Below are 18132 nucleotides of genomic sequence, written 5' to 3'. Positions count from 1 at the left end.
GAGACATGATTGTTGATTACCAGAGAAATATATAAACTTAACTTTGGTTCTTTAATATACAGTATTCATTCACAACTGTATTATGATCAGCCTAGCACAACCGGTTACAGAAAGTATATGTAGTGTCGTCTCTACAACAAGAATTCATAATTTAACTGTAACCCACGTATAAGAATCGTCTTGACCTTGCTTGGCTAAGCAGGTTCTTATATTTTGGGGTATTAAAATGGAAGATTTCTGCCAGCTGCTTCTTAAACCACTAGGTTCTTACACACTGGTTCTTATTGTATTAATCCTGCAACCTTTCGTGTGATAAATACGACCTTAAGTGCTTCTTCTTTGTTTCAGCTGTGTTGGAACCACCAGAGATAGATCTTTGTTTCGCTATCAGCGCCACAGCTGCTAATGCTGACAGCACGTTCACCTTGATGAAAGAAACCATAAATGATGTCATAGACAACTATGGTATCAACAAAATCCGCTACAGTGTCATTCTGTTTGGATCTCAAGCCAGGCAGGTCGTAGGTTTCGATTCTAGTATTACGAAACCTGCTCAACTGGAAGCGTACATCCGTTCACTCGATCGACTCAGCGGTGGTTCAGCAATAGACAAAGCGCTGGAGAAAGCGCTGGAATCATTCAAGGCGGGCATCACTCGTCCTAATGCCAGAAAAGTCCTTGTTGTGATCACAGACAACGAGTCAGGGCTCGAATCTGGTGACATTGTGGCAAAGGCCAAGCTCTTGGAGAAGAGGAATGTTCGTTTAATCACTGTGGCAGTTGGGGATTCAGCAAGCCAACAAGAGTTGGAATCTATTGCCTCGGATAAAAGAGATGTTTTGACTGTTCCGACATCTGTACAACCCAACGCACTTTCCAAAGATATTATAGTATTGGTTCTAACAGGTAAGACTATTTTACGCCTTTACAACCGATCTTTTACTAACGACCACCTCTCTACAACAGCCAATGTGTCTTTGTGCCCGTCGTTTCGCTCATCGGAGGTTGGCCGTTGTAGAGAAGTTCAACCTGTAATTAGATTTTCGATATATGTAGTCACAGCTACTGAACTGGATAAATCACCTGCTTCCAGACGTTGTTTTCACGGCAGTTCATTGTCACATTTTACATTACAAAGGACAGTCAGCTGCATGTATACGTTTGTATCTGCCTGTTTTCCTTCCTGCTTGTATCCTATTTGTATCGGCTTGTGTGTGTGTGTGTCTATGTCTGTCTGTCTGGCTATCTGCCCATCTATCTGTCTATCTATCTATCTATCTATCTATCTGCCTGTCTGCCCGTCTGATTGTCTGTCTGTCTGTTTATCTGCCTGTCTGCCTGCCTGTCTGTCTGACTGTCTTTCAAGACCTGAATGAAATTCAAATCATACTTTTAGATCGCCCATTGAATGTGCCGAAGCTAGACCTGGTGTTTGCCATCTCAGCCACAAGCAAGGATACAGATGAAACGTTCCAGCTAATGTCAAGCGCCATAGACGCACTTCTCCAGAAATACGACTCAAGTAACATTCGATACGGTGTTCTTGTGTACGGTAATGATGCCACTGTAGTGGTTCACCTTAAAAACCACACGGATGCAGCCCAAATCCAGGAACAGTTGACGACGATGCTTCCATCTGTAGGTGGAACAGCCTTAGATAAGGCTCTGGAAGCAGCTGCTGCTATGTTCGCCCAGGCAGGTGACCGCGAGGATGCGGACAGAGCTTTGGTCATCATGACTGATGAGAGTTCCGGTCTCGATGAAGACGTCGTTGTTGGCGCAACCAAACCTCTTGAACAGATGGCAGTGAAAATTATTCCTGTAGTAGTTGGTGACGATGTAAAACCGAAGGAATTCGACGAAGTCACTTCTAAAGATAACATCATTACGACCAAGAAGGATGAAGATCCAGAACAACTGAGCGTGGAAATCATGGAGAGAGTAATTAGTATGTAATCGCTTAGATTCTCTTTGATTTTATACGAGCGGATTAGGTTTTACTGATTTTCTCAACTGGGTTTAAGATATTGTACATAGAGAACCTCCCTGACAGCTTTTCTTGTAATAGTTTCTCTGTCTAAAAGTGAAGCTAAAACATTCGAAGTTGTTATGAATGTTTGGAGGTACTGCTTTCATCGGGGTCGCAAAAACTGCTTTGAGCAAGTCCTGCCTTCTTTGTGGATATCAAACTTGCTTAAAGTAAGTTTTATAAACAGGCAGCAGCAGTGCTGAAACCTCGGTTTTTGATGTTACGACTCACATGTAGAAGCTGGCTAATATTCCCGTTAGGTATAAAAACTTGGTTTGATTCCCGTTAGGTATAAAAACTTGGTTCGTCTAAACAATGTGTTCTCTGCGTTTTCTTTCACAGATGGAACCCTTCAGCTGCCAGAGACCAACCTGGCATTTGCCATCTCCGCCACAGGGCTTCAAGCTGAAGGAACACATGCATTCATGAAGGACATCATCAAGTGGATCATGGACAAGTACGGAACAGAAAGACTGGAGTACAGCGTCATTGTCTATGGCGGCTCGGCCTCAACACAAGTCACCTTTGGTGAAATTTTCGATTCAGATGCTGAGTTGATAAAGGCAGTCGGCAGCGTGCCTCGAGTATCAGGGGGCCCCTCTCTGGACGAGGCGTTGGAAGCTGCAAAAGATCAGTTTGAAAGTCCACTTATCAGACCAAACGCGGCTAAGGTAATGCTTGCGTGTCATTATTGCTTTAAACTAAAAGGAATACTCTGTCTTAACTTGACGACAACAGTGTTAACATGTTGGTGTCTTCACTAATCAAATGGGAAGTAATTAGGAATCTAGGACTTGTCTCTTATCTTAGGCAAGCTTGTAATATTATTTTTGAAAACGATTTTAATGAAACGTTCGTTCCTTTGCACCAAGTGAGTTGCAGACCTTGATTTTACGACTACTAAAAGCCTACAAATTACTCCAAGCGATGGAAAGGAAGAGAGGAGAGAAAAAATACTGAACGGCTCCTTCGAATTCTTAGATGCTCATTTTTGGCTTTTTAGTCGCGTTCCATGGAAATAATTAAGATTGAATCTATCAAAACGTTGTTAGTGAAAATTTCACCGTTTTGGATGCAATTCGGTCTAAGCGTATTTTACTCTGGGATATTTCCTGGATATACTTTTTTCTAGGTTCTAGTAATCATCACAGACAAATCATCTGGCAAAAGCCCGCAGGACATCAGAACAGCGGTTAAATCCCTAGAAACAAATGGAATTCGTGTGATCGCGGTGGCTGTTGGGAAGGAAGTGGACTCCAATAAAGAAAAGGAAATACCAACAGACGGAGACGTCATCGAGACTGATAACAAAAAAGATCCCGGATCAGTAGGACAGAAGATAGTAGACAAAATTGCAAAGGGTAAGGTTGTGTTAATGTTAGTTCATTTTGTGAGTTAACTGTCTTCGGGAGTTAATTTCGATCTGTAACGATGATAAAAATTAAAATTGTTCTCACTTGAAATAACGTCTAGTACTGACTTCATGATATTTCAACAATTTTATACAGGAATTCCTCGTTGCTCCAAGATTTATCTTGCAAAATTTCTAGACAATCTTGGACCTCGTGAGTCACACGTTTTTAAGTTTTTAAGATCGTCCATAAAGAAATCAAGTTTCATCTCAATCGGGTTACTTTTTACTTGTGGAGTGTCCATCAGTGCTGCTCTTAAATTCACTTTTGGATTTCCACGATCTCAGCAAATTATGTTCAAAACAGATACCAATGCCCATTATAAGCTTGTACATTTTCTATGGACTTGAACGTTTTTTCCCACTTTCCACAGGTGAGGCTCCCATACCAGAACTGGACCTAGGATTTGCCATTGCGGCAGGTTCACTGGATGCTACAGAAACATTCAAACTCATGAAGGATACCATTGCAGCGATCATCAGTGAATACCGATTGGACAAAATCAACTATGGGCTTATTGTGTTTGGGGACGCTGCAACCATCCAGATCCAATTTGGTGAATACTCTAACGTCAATAATCTGCTGCGGGACTTGCGTTTTATTCCAAAGAAGAGACGCGGGGCTTCTTTAGTTGATGCCCTGAGAGAAGCAGACAGCTTGTTCTCGTCATCTGATGTCCGTCCTCATGCTAAGAAGGTACTGGTGGTGATCACAGATTTAGCATCAGGAGAATCGTCATCTCAAGTAGGCGAGGCAGCAAGGCCATTACAGGACAAAGGTTTCAAGATTGTTGCTGTGGCTATTGGCAAAGAAGCTGATCCAAAGGAGTTGGAAACATTCACTCTAGTGGATAAAATAATTGAAGAAGAAACGAATGTGCAGCCCACTGATCTTAAGAAGAAAATTATGGATAAGGTTTTCACAGGTTGGTTTGCTGCAAATATTACGATTTTTATGTTTGAAATTGAGCACTAAGATAGATCATTGAAAAAACAAAAAAAACACCAAAACAAACAACAAAACACTAGTGGTTGGTAGAATAACAGCATTGCATAGATATCCCCAAGTTCATCGTTTAGGATCCGGTTGGAACCTTGAATTTTTCAGACTTTTTTTGTCAATTTGCGTGAATCGGAAAAACAACTGTCATGATGTCTTACTCATTCCGCAGCTCATTTGATTTCATCCATGCACTTCCCCTGTCATGTTTTACTCAATGTTACTAAATTATGACTTGTACATATTTAGTTTGATAAAGTCATTACCTTGACAATTTTGTGATTTGTTTTAATTCAAAGAAACTCCAACATATCCCGAAATGGACATTGTGTTTGCCATGAATGCGAACTCTGGAGACGCGGATGTTATTTTCGCTCTCATTACCGACACTGTCCGGAAGATCATGAACGACTTTGGATTTGGAAATGGTAATATTCAGTATGGTGCCATGGTGTATGGAGCCACAATAGGAACTAAGCTCCAACTGGGAGATCCTTCTTTCAAGAGAATTAAAGACCTCAGGGATTACATTCAAAAACTATCCAAACAAACCAGTGACCCACAGATCGATAAAGCACTCCAAGAGGCTTCAAAGATTTTCCAGGGACCTAACGCTCGCCCGGGCGCTAAACAAGTTCTCATTGTTTTGACTGATAAGAAGTCGACATCCAGTGAGGAGGTCATCAAAACTAGTGCCAGACTGCTAGAAGACAAGAACATCCGGGTGATTCCAGTGGCTGTTGGTGGTGAAGCGGATCCGGACGAGCTAAGAATTATCACTCCTTATAAGGGGGATGTTATAAAGACAAAGAAAGACCGGGAGCCTTGGAGATTGGCGCGTGAAATAATCATCAAGATTTTAACAGGTATGGAATGCCGTGTGGTTTAAAAAGGGAAGAAGTTCAGCGACTAGTCTAGAATGTCTAGCCGAGAGTCACTAGCCAAGAACTACTCTGTGCTTCTGTGGTATGGAAGATGTGACAGTAACAAATGTCAAAATTGCCCTGAACATTTTAGATACAATGTGGTAATAAGGTCATTCAAATTAGAAAAGTGTGTGAAAAGGTACTTAAAGTGACATTGTCAAAAGTGAGCAATACACATCGTTGGAAACTGTCCATAGTGTTTTCGTTTCTGATTTTCCAAGAACGTTGTAAACGCTGCTCCAAAAGGCCATGTTCGTAACCCTCGAGATTGTGTTTGTCCCAAGATGCGAACAGTAAGATAAAGTAGCCCACAATAGACGGATTCGGCTAAGGTGTTTACATCCTTGCTGCCACCCTATTCAGATCATGTGATGATTCATTTGGGAGGTTACAATTGTTCTGTTTGTACATACTCCCATGCAACCAGTTGCGTGTAGCAACACAGTTTTAACCTCCCAAATGAACCATCAAGTGTTCTGAATGATGTAAACACGATAGCCGAATCCCTCTATTGCTGACACACATGACTCATCAAACAACTGATTGATCTTGAGTCACAATGAATACTTATATTGAGACCTACATAAACGTATGAAGGTAGGCTCAAGTTGTATTAAATGTTGCAAATCTTTCACTTGTTTTAACCCTTTGAACACCAACTACGCATATATGCGTAATTAATGGTCGTGCTCTTTGTACCACTTGTGACGTCATCAATTTAAATGACATCAGATATTCTTGATCAGCAGATAGTAGTGCTAGGCTAGCCCTTTCCGCACAATGGTCAGGTTTAGATATCGACGACATTCCGACGTCGCAAATCGAAAAACAAGTTTATCAGTTTTGGTGCAAAAACGGTGGTAAAATGGTCCACAACGCCTACGATTGATCAAGGTCCATTTCTAGGCTTCACCCGTAATTAACATCCAACTTTTCACTGCAGCCAGAAAGAACATACAATGCAAAAGGTAGCCAGTGTAAAAGGGCAGAGAAAAACAGAAAGGAAAGGGCCAACAAACGATATTGAGAACGGTTAATGGCAAAAAAAAAGAAATTTTGGCTTATGCGCATGCCCGTAATTGAAGTTTTGCTCAATTTTGTACCTAATCCTCGAAAAATCTCTCCTTTTAGTAAAAAAAAGCTTTTTTTAGCAAAACTTAGGCTTATTTAGCGTCATTGTAGTTAAAAAAACCTGACTAAACGGTTAAAAACGGTATTTTTTGGCGAAAGTTTGGTATTCAAAGGGTTAACGTGTCTCGATACAGTTTTTCCTGGACGCACCAAGCGTTTTCAATTAGCTTTTTAACAGTCTTCCCTTAATTAGATCGATATGAAAATTCCACCAATATTTGGAAGTGCATCGAAGTTTGGTATAATGGATTTCTCAAGGCAATCGATATTTTCATGGAAACGATGAACCGAAAAAATTGAAAGTATGTAAACATGACTTTTTGCAAACCAGATGTGATATGAAAATGCTAATACCAATGGCTTAAACTATGCTGCATGGCAAGTAGAATATACAAGAACGAAAAAATTCTGTATGTTTGTACTCGAGTGCCAAACCATTTCCAAATACTGGTGTAATTTTTCTATCGATCTGATTAAGGGAAGATTGCTAAAAGGGAAAAACTGCATCCAGACACCTTAAATGTTTTGTCATTTCAGAACCAACAAAGATCTCTAAAATTGACCTTGGTTTCGCCATTGGGGCTGCATCACGTGATGCATCGAATACCTTTCAGCACATGACAGACATCATCAAAAGTATCGCTCATGAATACGGCACTGACAAGATTCATTATGGACTTATTACGTTTGATACTGAGGCCAGCATCGAGATACCGTTCAGTAGCAATATCGACTCCGCTGAGGCTCTGAAATCCCTTATCGATGTCATACCAATGGACACGGGTGGCCCTGCTATAGATAAAGCTCTAGAAGCAGCGAAAACGCTCTTTGGAGGCGACGGAGTTCGTTATGATGCTCAGAAAGTTCTCGTGTTGATGGTTGACAAGAAATCGAGTGGAGTTGAGGAAGCTGCGATGAAGACAGCGATGGAGTTAACGGAGAGTGGAGTTATCATCATCGCAGTGGCCGTTGGCGTCGAGACTGATCAAAATGATTTGAAGAACATCTCGTCAACCCCTGGCAATGTAGTAAACACAAACACTACTGAAAAGCCAGATGAAGTTGGAAAAGAAATCATCGATAAAACAGGTAAAGAAGTTGTAGTTAGTACACTGTTAAGGAATTAGTCACACTGCTGTACCCAAGATGAACACCACATTACAAGCTGAGGGCCCCAAGTTTATCAGTAACTTAAGTTACTGTCACGGGTCACCCTCATTAAATAAAGTCTTTCACTTCACTTCAATGAGATGCTTGCAAGCAGCGCCCGCGATTACATGAATATGATTTTCAGGCTAATAAGGTGCGTTATCGCATTTGTTGTTTTTGACGACCTTACAAAATTATGTTCATTGGGTAGCAACCCTCACAAGGTAAAAACATAATTAATAATGATAGACGAATACAGAACGATTGAGGTACACTGAAACAGTTTGTGAACGACGACTTTGAAGGCGTCAAGCCACTTCGTGTATTTCGTTTGACGGCTTCCTGTACTTTTGTTGGCTCATTTACATGTCTAATGTGTAAAAATGGTACTGTCGTATTGCAAAAGGTAAACAAATAATTGCTTGAGGCAAATTTTTGGACCATCTCGCTATTCGTCAGAGACATTTAAGCCAGGTGATCACAGATGGAGTCAAAGTCTCGCTGACTATGATGGCAAAAACGATATTTCTGACTTCTTTTTAGATCCACTGAAGGGAATAAACATCGATGTAGGCCTGGCCATAAGTATGACATCCCAAGACGCTTCAAAAACAATCCAGCTCATGCAAGATTCCATCAAGTCAATCATTGACACCTATGGAACAACCAACCTTCGCTACAGTGTAATGACTTTTGGTGACGGTCCAAAGGTCTTAGTCCCATTTGCGGAACGGTCACCTGACGATTTAAAGACGATAGTAGAGTCTGTGATGCCTAGTTCCGGTACACCAGATTTAGCAAACGCGTTATTAGAGGCGAAGAAACTGTTCGATGGAGCGGGTGCTCGGCCAGATGCCAAGAAAATCCTCGTAGTCATCATAGACAGCAAGTCAGGAAATGAAAAAGTCGACATCATTGAGGCTGCCAGACCGCTGATTACTTCAGGATGTTGGATAGTTCCTGTCGCTGTTGCTGTGGAGGACAAAGGGACTATTGAAGAGTGTGGGTTCCTTACTCCTCTGAAGAATACAACTGTGGAGGTGCCGAAAACAGGGAATCCCGATGGAATAGCTAAGGAGATTACAGATAAAATGAAGGAAGGTAAATACCTGTTTTGTAGTTACATTAAAACCGTGAACATTATTATAGGAACCTAAGTAATCAGTCTGGCCAATCAACAACAATAACAACAACAACAACAACAACAACAACAACAACAACAACAACAAAAAGAACTTTATTTCCCCTCGGAGTTAGAAATGACAATGTTTTGCTACAGTAAAAATAAAAATGATAGGGGTGCTGGCTACCCGAAATAACGTAAGAGTTAAAAATGCCACGCAGCCAGTTAAAAGAAAAGTTATTTTACATGTTTCACAAAGGACACCGACGATCCAATGAACCATTCAAAACTCATAGTAAATACATGTAGCCGGCGAGAAGCGCGGGAAAACGTGTGCGAGCGAGTTATGATTGGTTTTCCTTTACTTCTGATTGAATCAAAAAGTGGCGCGAATATTTTTAAGCCAATCGTGTGGCGAAAATGCCACGCCAGTTACTTTTCGACACTCAAGTGGAAACTCTCTGTCTTCAGTGGCGGATCTAGGGGAGGGGCCCGGGGGGCCTGGGCCCCCCCTTATTTTGGGTGAAAACAAGAAGAAATGACTGAAGGAAGAAAAGCCGGCAGGGCAAGTAAATCAGTGGATCCGCCACTGGTCTCTGTTTTGAAAAACTAACAGTTGTCTACTATTCACCAGCAGTGAAACTGGTGTGTGTCCTGTTACAATTCAGGACTGCATTAAGCGGCAATCGGTTTTATTTATGATGTAAAAGTTACATAAAAATCATTATCGTTTATTTCAAATCATTTGAAGACTTGAAGCGAAACGCGCAGTACGTTGTTAGGTGCTTTCCGGACTCTCGAGGAATCTCTCTGTTAGTTTTCCAAAGTTCTCTGCAAAACAAACTGAGAACAACTTCAAGTACAATTTATCAACATTGGTTGCTTCAACATTTCCTCCTCCAGTAGAAAATTAAAGCAAATGCAAACGAGTGAAAGAACTTTTGGCTTGTTAAGAACAGTAAACACAAGCGCTTGAAGGGTGATACTGTAAGACTGCTAGTGAACACTAAACATTAACTGTTTTCGTAGAAAAGATTTTAACCCTAAGGCACAAAATAATGAATTTACTGCCGTTTTTGTTTTTAGTTATCGTAGAACCAATACCGCCTGAAGTAGATCTGGGATTCATCATATCTGCTGGTTCGACTGATGCTTCAGCAACCTTGCAACAGATAAAGGACGTTATAAAATCATTCATTTACAAATATTCCTCGGACAGACTTCGGTATGGCATCATCTCGTATGGAAGTACACCACGCATAGAACTCACCTTGCGTGACAGCGTAAACCCGGATGTAACACAACAAGTAGATGCAATCCTCAGACCTGGTGGCACTCCAGACTTAGCCAGAGCACTGCAACTTGGTGAGAAGCTGCTCTCGTCCGCTCGACCGAATGTTCAGAAAGTACTGGTTATCATCACGGACGTCAAGTCAGGCAGCTCTCTGAGCCAAATCAGGCTTGCAGTCAAGTCCCTCGATAACAAAGACATTCGCGTCTTTGCCGTGGCGGTTGGAAGTGAACTGGATTCTACCGGGCTTTCTATTGCCACTGGATCTAGTAAAAACATCATAAACAGTTCAAATACTGATGAACCAGGAAAAGTCAGAGAGGAAATAATGACGAAAATCAGACAAGGTAAACGTAGCGAGATGCCTTTATTCAAGCTGTGATCTCAGTGAAATGACTATAGAAGGCAGCCTGGCTGAGTGGTCACTGCGTCGGACTCGCAATCCAGTGGTCACGGGTTCGAGTCGCGCTCAGGCCACTACCTGGATTTGTTTCTTGGTAGCCACGCGTTAAAATCCTCGGCCACGCTTGTAAATAACCAACTGGTTTGCCTCCGGCTAGTTGGGATTCTAAACAATGTTATGTTCAATTTGAATCATTTGTTTCAGTTGTTTGCTTGGCCCCACTAGCCTTTGTGCTATAAACACTACCGAGAGGAAATAAAGGTTACATGTATGCATATATACACACTGGGCCACACCGTGTTGTCAAAAAAGCGTTATTGCTTTCTACGCAACCGTCACAATCAAGTGACCTTGTTTGGTAGGCAGTGAAATGCCTAAACAAGGGATTGATGTCTACAAATGCCTGCGATTACAAAATTACTCTTTTACTAAAAGGGACAAAGAGGGGTATGATGCTAAGACAGATATGTAGGCTTTTTCACTTTTGCAAGTTTAACTTTGCTGGCCTTTGTTACCAAGAGCTACTAGAGGTCGATCCAAATTTGGTACTAAGTGCAATACGAAGCCCTCAGATCACTTTTTATCTTCTTTATTAGCAAAACCAGTACAAGATGTCGACGTTGTGTTTGCCATCAGCGCCACGGCAAGTGACGCACAGCAGACCTTCAGTGTCATGAAAAAAGTCATCAAGACCATCTTTGAAAAGCATGGCGTTGACAGCATGCGACCTGCGATAATTGTGTTTGGAGATGCGGTGTCTGTGAGGCTAAGCTTTGACGAGGAAGTCACCGAGCTGGATGAATTGAAGGAACGCATTGATAACTTACCGCGGAACACAGGTACACCAGACTTGGATGCAGCACTGGTAGAGGCCAATAGACTCCTTGCGGGGGCTCGTCCAAATGCCAAGAAAGTGTTGGTAATTATCGCTGATGATACATCGGACAGCAGGCCTTGGGAAATTAGAGCAAACGCCAGGGAACTTGAAGAAGGAGAGATCGAGGTTGTTCCTGTGGGCATGGGAAATGAAGTGGATCTTAATCAGCTAGAGCACACAACTCCGCACAAAGACAACTTAATCACTGCAGACAGAGAGGACGATACGGATGATCTTGCAGAAGAGATACTGGAAAAAATACTAAGAAGTAAGTGCCATTTTTCTTAAGATGACACTATTTGGAATATACAGTTCAGGAACATGGAAGATGATTGAGGGGTAACATAAATGATAAACGTGTTTAAAAAAACACGGGGGGCAATGTTCACTGGGAAGAGCACTGCATAGTACTACATGCTTGGAAACGTGTTATATTTCATAACGTTATCCTAGTTCACAACCGTTTGTTTATGAGCCCAAAACGTTAAGAAATCAATAGCATTCCCTTGCGTAAATGCTGGACAGTTAGCAGGTCTATAATGTTGGAATAAGCCGAAAATTACAATATGAAGAAAAACGAAGATAAGCGATGTATCTCTTGACGAATGACATGTATATAACTCAGTAACTGCTTCAGGACAGTTACTTTGTTGTTGTTGTTGTTGTTGTTGTTGTTGTTGTTGTTGTTGCAGTTGCTGCTAACTGTGTGTTATGTTTGGTTTTTACCAGAGAGGACAATGCTTCCCAAGATCGACTTGATGTTTCTTCTAAGTTCGCAATCTTCAAAATCCTTCAAAACATTTCCATACATGAAAGACGTTGTAACGAATATCATGCAGAACTATAGCATGAATCAGATTCACTATGCTGTTGTCCTGTACGGAAATGAACCTTCTGTCGTCCTGAAGTTCTCTGATGGCATCACAGACCCAGATCAGCTTGTGGAGTTGGTGAGCTCAGCATCAAACATTCCAGGAGGATCAGCATTAGACAAAGCATTGCAGAAAGCAAAACAACTTTTCACCGACGATGACGCTGTGAGACCAGATGCAAGACAAATACTGGTTGTCATGACGGATGATGAATCATCTGGAGATAAGGAAGTTGCTAAGGGAGTTGCTCAGGACTTGATCGACAATCACGTGACAATCATAACTGTTGCGGTTGGAAGTGAGGTTGACTCCAATGAATTGGGAACTCTCACGCCAACTGATGGTGATTCGATGAACACCACCTCAGACGAAGATCCGGAAAAGACTAGTGAAGAAATTATACGACTAATAGCACAAGGTACGTTTTTATACAAAGGGTTGCCACAGGTCAGGAATGGTCAGCGAAAAAATTCGAGGTCAGGGAAAAGTCAGGGAATTTTATTTTGAGCCAAGGGAAATTGACTTTTTGAAGAAAAGTCAGAGAAAGTTGAAATTATTTTACAGGGCAGATTTAATACCATTGACGGCTGGAAGAAACATTTGGAGTCACTGTGATCTCAATGATGTGTTTCCTTATCAGGGACAAGTCAGGAGATTTTGAAAACTGATGTCTGTGGTAACCATGTATACAGCGTAGTTATATGGGGGGGGGGGGGGGGGAGGACGGGGAGGGAACGAGGGGGTCTTGGTGCCACTGTTTTGAGGTCGGAAGTACTCATTATCAGAATCACGATGTTTACGTTACTCGCTTAGTTGCTAGTTCTATTTGTATCAAGTACTACCTGTCTCAAAGACCTGGTTGCTTTAAACTACAAGCTTGCTTTTTCCAACAATAGCAGACCCTCTTTCGTATTTCCAAACTGTGTAAAAGTGACGCGTTATCAAGATTTCGTAAAGTTAAAAACGAAGCTTCCAAAAGGAGTAACAATTCCTCAGAAGAACAAGATATTGCGTTTTTGGCTTTGTAACAGTTACGCGAAGTTATGTCGAAGTAATGGGGAATCAGTATTCTGTTATAAATAACTTTTATCAGTTCCTGCCTTTATTATTACTTAACATGTGCGCTTCGTGACACGAACTAGCTACTTTGCTTGTTAGTGTGCTTTTGTTGAATTCTTAGGTTTTTGCCCTTTGAATATTCTAAAGTAATGAAATATTTTTCATACTTAGTTCCAGACCCACTTGGCCAAGAGAAAATTGACCTGGTGTTTGCAGTCAGTGCTTCCTCAACGGAAGCAAAGGAAACGTTTGGTTTAATGAAAGAAACTTTACTCTCCATTGTGGCAGCACATGGCATGAAGAACATCCATTACACCGTCATGACATACGGCTCGATAACAAGAACAGTTGTGGACTTCCAAGATACATTCCCAGATGAACAAGCCTTGTTGAAGAAGCTTGAGAGCCTGTCTACTGTGAGCGGTACGCCTGATTTAGATCTTGCATTGGCAGATGCGAAGAAGGTGTTTGAAGCACCCGGAGCTCGGCCAGATGCAAAGAAAGTTCTTGTTTTCTTGGTGGACAGTAAGTCAGGGAGCACCGAGAAAGACGTCTTGAAATCTGCAATGGCACTGGAAGAGTTTTGGGTTAAGGTTATTCCGGTTGGAATAGGAAGGAAAGTGAATCGAGAGGAACTAGAAAAGACTACTGCACTAAAGAAAAACATCATTGAAGTGCCAACTCAAGAGAATCCAGAGAGACTTGGCAAGAAAATTATGAAAAAAGTTAGAGAAAGTGAGTAAATTGTTCACTTTTTTCTGTATGTAGTTAACGTTTCTTGTGTTTTCTATTACCAACTAATCGAATAACGCAAGAGGTAGAAGCCCTACTATCTAGTTTTCTTCAAAGCTAGGCAGTTCGTTAAGTTTTCCGTGGTACCAGGGACAAGTTGTCGCATCCACTGGCTTGTTGTCATGACGAAGTGTAAGTAGCTTACCGACACCTTACATAAGATGACGATTGAATCAATATTCAGGGCGCGATTCAGTGTGTTTATATATCACAGATAATTCTTCTTTAAATCTTAGAGGATGAATATTATTGAACGATACGCTTTCTTCCTAGTCAAAAGCTTTTCTATATGTGGCCAAATTATGCTGTTTAACAATGCTTCGCCGCCTTTTTTTCACAGATCTGTACCTTTTACCAATCCCAGAAGTAGATCTCGCAATTGCAATCAGTGCTGCATCAGTGAAAGCGGATGACAACTTTGAGAAGGCAAAGGAAGTGATAAAGTCAATAATTGACACATACGCCATGAATAAACTTCGTTATGGTGTGATTGTATTTGGCTCGAAAGCCTCGATTAAAGTCAGCTTTGGTGACGATTTTCCTACTGACGAAAATCTCAAGAACGTGATCACTATCCTGTCTGGCTCAAACGAACGTCCTGATCTAGACGAAGTCCTGAAGAAAGGAAAAGAATTGTTTGACGACGCGCCAGAGCGTCCAAATGCATGGAAAGTTTTGGTATTAATCACGGATGCGAAGTCGACTAGCAAGCTTGTTGATGTGAAGGCAACTGCAAAGATGTTGCAAGATGATGGAATTAAGGTGATCCCGGTAGCTATTGGAGATGAGGTTGACCATGTGGAACTTGAAGAGACTACCTCCGACAAAACAAACGTTGTCAACGTGACGACTGATGTCTATGTAATAGTTTTGAAAGAGAAGATTATGTCCAAAGTTTTCAAAGGTAAATGCAGAGAACTAACAATAAATAAAACGGATGGGTGACCCTCGAAGCGGGACGCTTAGGCAAAAAAAAAAAACAACAACAACAACAACAAAAAAAACAATTCCATTATTGGCAGAGTACAATTGCGAGGGGTTTTGCTTTGAAGTCCATTCCAAGAAGAAACCTTATATTTCACTGAAAGACAACTGAAGTTAGAAGTCATTGATTAGTTGTTTCCATTCTGTAGTAGTTTGGTTTTTGTTTATTAAGTGGCCCGGTTACACTGTAATCTTATTTCAAAATCACGTAAGGGTAATGTTTTTACAATTAAATGAATGAATACCGTTAAATTGTTGGGTCTGAGGCTAAGGTGATACTCTCAAGTTTTGCCAGCCGATCATTTCAAGGTAGGTTTTTGAGAAATGATAGCTTCCTTGAGTCTATAGCTCTCTACTTAGGTTTGTAAAATTCAAGCATTTGGCAAATTTTTAATGTAGAAACATTATTTGGTTCAAGTGAGGATTATTGAATGCATAAAATGTTTTTCTTGCCTAAAGTATGTTTCTTATTTGTTATAATTTTCAGAAATGGATGAAGATGAACATGACTTTGTCATCGCAGTGTCTCTTAATGCACAAAACATGCCGTACTTCAGAAAAATGAGCCTGGAACTTTTGGACAAGCATCCAATTAGCGAAGCAGGCTACAGCTTTCTCACCTACAACTCTCGAGTCAGAACAGTCAATACTTTCCAGAAGAAATATTCTTCAGACAGCCAGGTCAAAAGCGTTATCGAGAAACTTCCTTCACGAGTTGGTAGAACTTCCAGACTTGACCTAGCGCTCGCCGAAGCTAAGAAGCTGTTTGCAAATGGATCTGGTAGTCGACCACACGCTAAAAAGGTTGTTATCATTTACACTGACCAAGACCAGACTGGAAATGCTGCTGCAGGCAAAACGTCCAAGGCGATGGAAGCAGAGGGCATTCAGATTATCTTTGTGGTTCTGAAAATGAGGTACGTTCCTCCGATCTGTGAAGTGGTCACCCCAAATAAGGAGAGTTGCATTCCAACGACAACTGAAGAGCCTAAGAAGACTGTGGGCAAGATTGACGAGGTGTTGAAGAAAGGTATGTTGGGAGTTGATAAGAAGGTTAGCTGTTCGGAGGTGTAACAGCTTCCGTAAGCTTTGTTTTGGGGCTAGGAGCATTGTTTCTGTTGTTTGTTGTATTGTCCTCTCAAAGCGTATCAGGCCATTCATGCGATATCCTGCGAGAGCCACTGCCTTAGTAATAACTGTAGATCTGCCTTGATGTTTTGGTAAATATTCTATCAAACACAGCACAAGATCTAGAACCGAAAGAAACATTTGCGGTTTAGGACTTCAGGCCGAGTGTTTATTTATTGTGTTGGTCCATGGGTGAGAATAATTGAGTACGATTAGTGTTTTGCGACTTGTTGAAAAATCAACCAAGAAGACGAACAAATTTTATTTTATAACCAAACGGGTACTTTTTAATTGACCGTGAAGATAAATTCGTTCAGTTATGTAGAGTATAAACCATGGATTTGAGTTACAGTGGTGCCATATAGCTATACCCCTGAAACACGTCACAAAATTAAAACCATCATGGCTATTTTGTAAGTACATATTTTTGCATTTCAGGTCTCAAACCAACCCCAGAAATTGAGCTCTGCTTTGCATTCAGTGCGACAGGCACCTATCGTGGCACCACATCGAGGCTGATGAAAAACACCGTAGCTGAAATCATTCGGAAGTACGGCAGCGTCAAACTGCACTACTTGGCCATCGTGTTTGGAACCCAAGCCAACACCGAGATCAGTTACAGAAATCAAAATCTAAATGATGAAACCCTTATTTCTTTCATTCAGCGCATACGACAGCCTCCTGGAAGTCCTAGACTCCATGTGGCTTTGCAAGAAGCGAAGAAGGCGTTCAACGAGGTTCCCAGGAGACCTGGGGCAAAGAGAGTCCTGGTGGTGTTGATTGATAACGAGTCCGTTGGGGATGATGACGACATGAAAAAACTCCAGGCTGCCAAGGAGTTGTATAGAGGCGATGTGATTATTATTCCTGTGGCGATTGGCGTTGAAGCAGATCCTGATGAGTTGGAAGTAATAACTACGCGTAAAGATAATCTTATTGAAGAGTTCAAAGATGTTGATCCAAAAGAACTCGCCAAGCAGATTATGGAGAAGACCTTCGGTGGTAGGTCATTAATCATATCTTACATTAAAGAATAGGGACTTTAAGCAAATCGCTACGGCTGGCACTGATACGGCTGCCGGAAGTAAATTTCCCCCAAAACGAGACAGTGCGCATGTACGTCGGTTGCATCCAGCCGTAGCGTGAAATCTGACGACGTGAGTCGGGATGTTTTGCCGTAGTGGCTACTACGTCGGGTTTATTTCGCTTCTCTGGCCCTTTTCAACGAACATCTCGGCATCTTAAGAATTCCATTGGATACTATATCCATTAAAGTCAATTTAAGTCAAAGAATGTGTCAAGGTTGCCTCTCATAAGCTTGTAAATCCGTATCCTGAATTTACGATAAGTTTTGGCAAAGGTGTTGGAATGACGAAGTGAGTCAAGTGAAATATTCTTGTTGAGCACGAGGTTGTTTTTCTTCGGTTAAGTTTGCTTTGAGGGTTTAATGGAGATGTTTTATATCTGGATAACTATACGATGCTATTTTGCTTCTTTGAGTGTTGATATATTTGTGTTCTTCACTCGATATTCTTTGAGATATTTGTCTCTGAAATTATATATTTCATCCATCAAATTGTTATGGTACAAAATGTATGGCATTCGCTTTCGCTCAGAAATAATATGTTCGTCCTTCCGAATAACGGCCATCGTCCTTTGAGCGAAGCCATTTGGCTGTGAGAAGCTAAATGAAAGAGATTTTAAACTCCTTAGCCGATGTTTCTTTCATCTTTGTATTTCGCTTTACTCGCTAAACTTAAAATTTGGTAGACCACCGAGACGTACTCTCCCCAGACCTTTTCAGTCACGGCAGCCTCAGTAGCACCAGTCGTAGTGATTTGCTTAAACTCCCTAATGTGATTCTGTATGGGGTTTGGCAGCGTTGAACATTAATGAACCGTGAGCTTCACAGCAATTCGATTCAAAAGCAGAAAATTGGTAGAAAATTGTAAAGGTT

General features: G+C 41.3%; 1 protein-coding gene across 4 annotated transcripts in view; it reads left to right on the top strand.

Annotated features, from left to right (window-relative positions):
• LOC145482161 (uncharacterized) overlaps positions 1 to 18132 on the top strand; it is a 112195-nt gene that overhangs the window by 33003 nt on the left and 61060 nt on the right. For all 4 annotated transcript variants that reach the window (XM_081460768.1, XM_081460770.1, XM_081460769.1 and 1 more), the window contains exons 30-44: positions 349 to 906; positions 1397 to 1948; positions 2372 to 2700; positions 3162 to 3390; positions 3815 to 4366; positions 4740 to 5306; positions 7035 to 7586; positions 8190 to 8747; positions 9856 to 10407; positions 11060 to 11608; positions 12070 to 12630; positions 13443 to 14006; positions 14404 to 14967; positions 15535 to 16077; positions 16614 to 17177. In XM_081460768.1, the coding sequence (XP_081316894.1) occupies positions 349 to 906; positions 1397 to 1948; positions 2372 to 2700; positions 3162 to 3390; positions 3815 to 4366; positions 4740 to 5306; positions 7035 to 7586; positions 8190 to 8747; positions 9856 to 10407; positions 11060 to 11608; positions 12070 to 12630; positions 13443 to 14006; positions 14404 to 14967; positions 15535 to 16077; positions 16614 to 17177 (7794 nt within the window). The remainder of the gene's footprint in view (positions 1 to 348; positions 907 to 1396; positions 1949 to 2371; positions 2701 to 3161; positions 3391 to 3814; positions 4367 to 4739; positions 5307 to 7034; positions 7587 to 8189; positions 8748 to 9855; positions 10408 to 11059; positions 11609 to 12069; positions 12631 to 13442; positions 14007 to 14403; positions 14968 to 15534; positions 16078 to 16613; positions 17178 to 18132) is intronic.

The sequence above is a fragment of the Orbicella franksi genome, chromosome 3 (genome assembly GCF_964199315.1).
Source record: "Orbicella franksi chromosome 3, jaOrbFran1.1, whole genome shotgun sequence".
Taxonomy (NCBI): Eukaryota; Metazoa; Cnidaria; class Anthozoa; order Scleractinia; family Merulinidae; genus Orbicella; species Orbicella franksi.
Note: the sequence above shows the minus strand (reverse complement) of the source record. Positions and strands in the feature narration are given on the sequence as shown.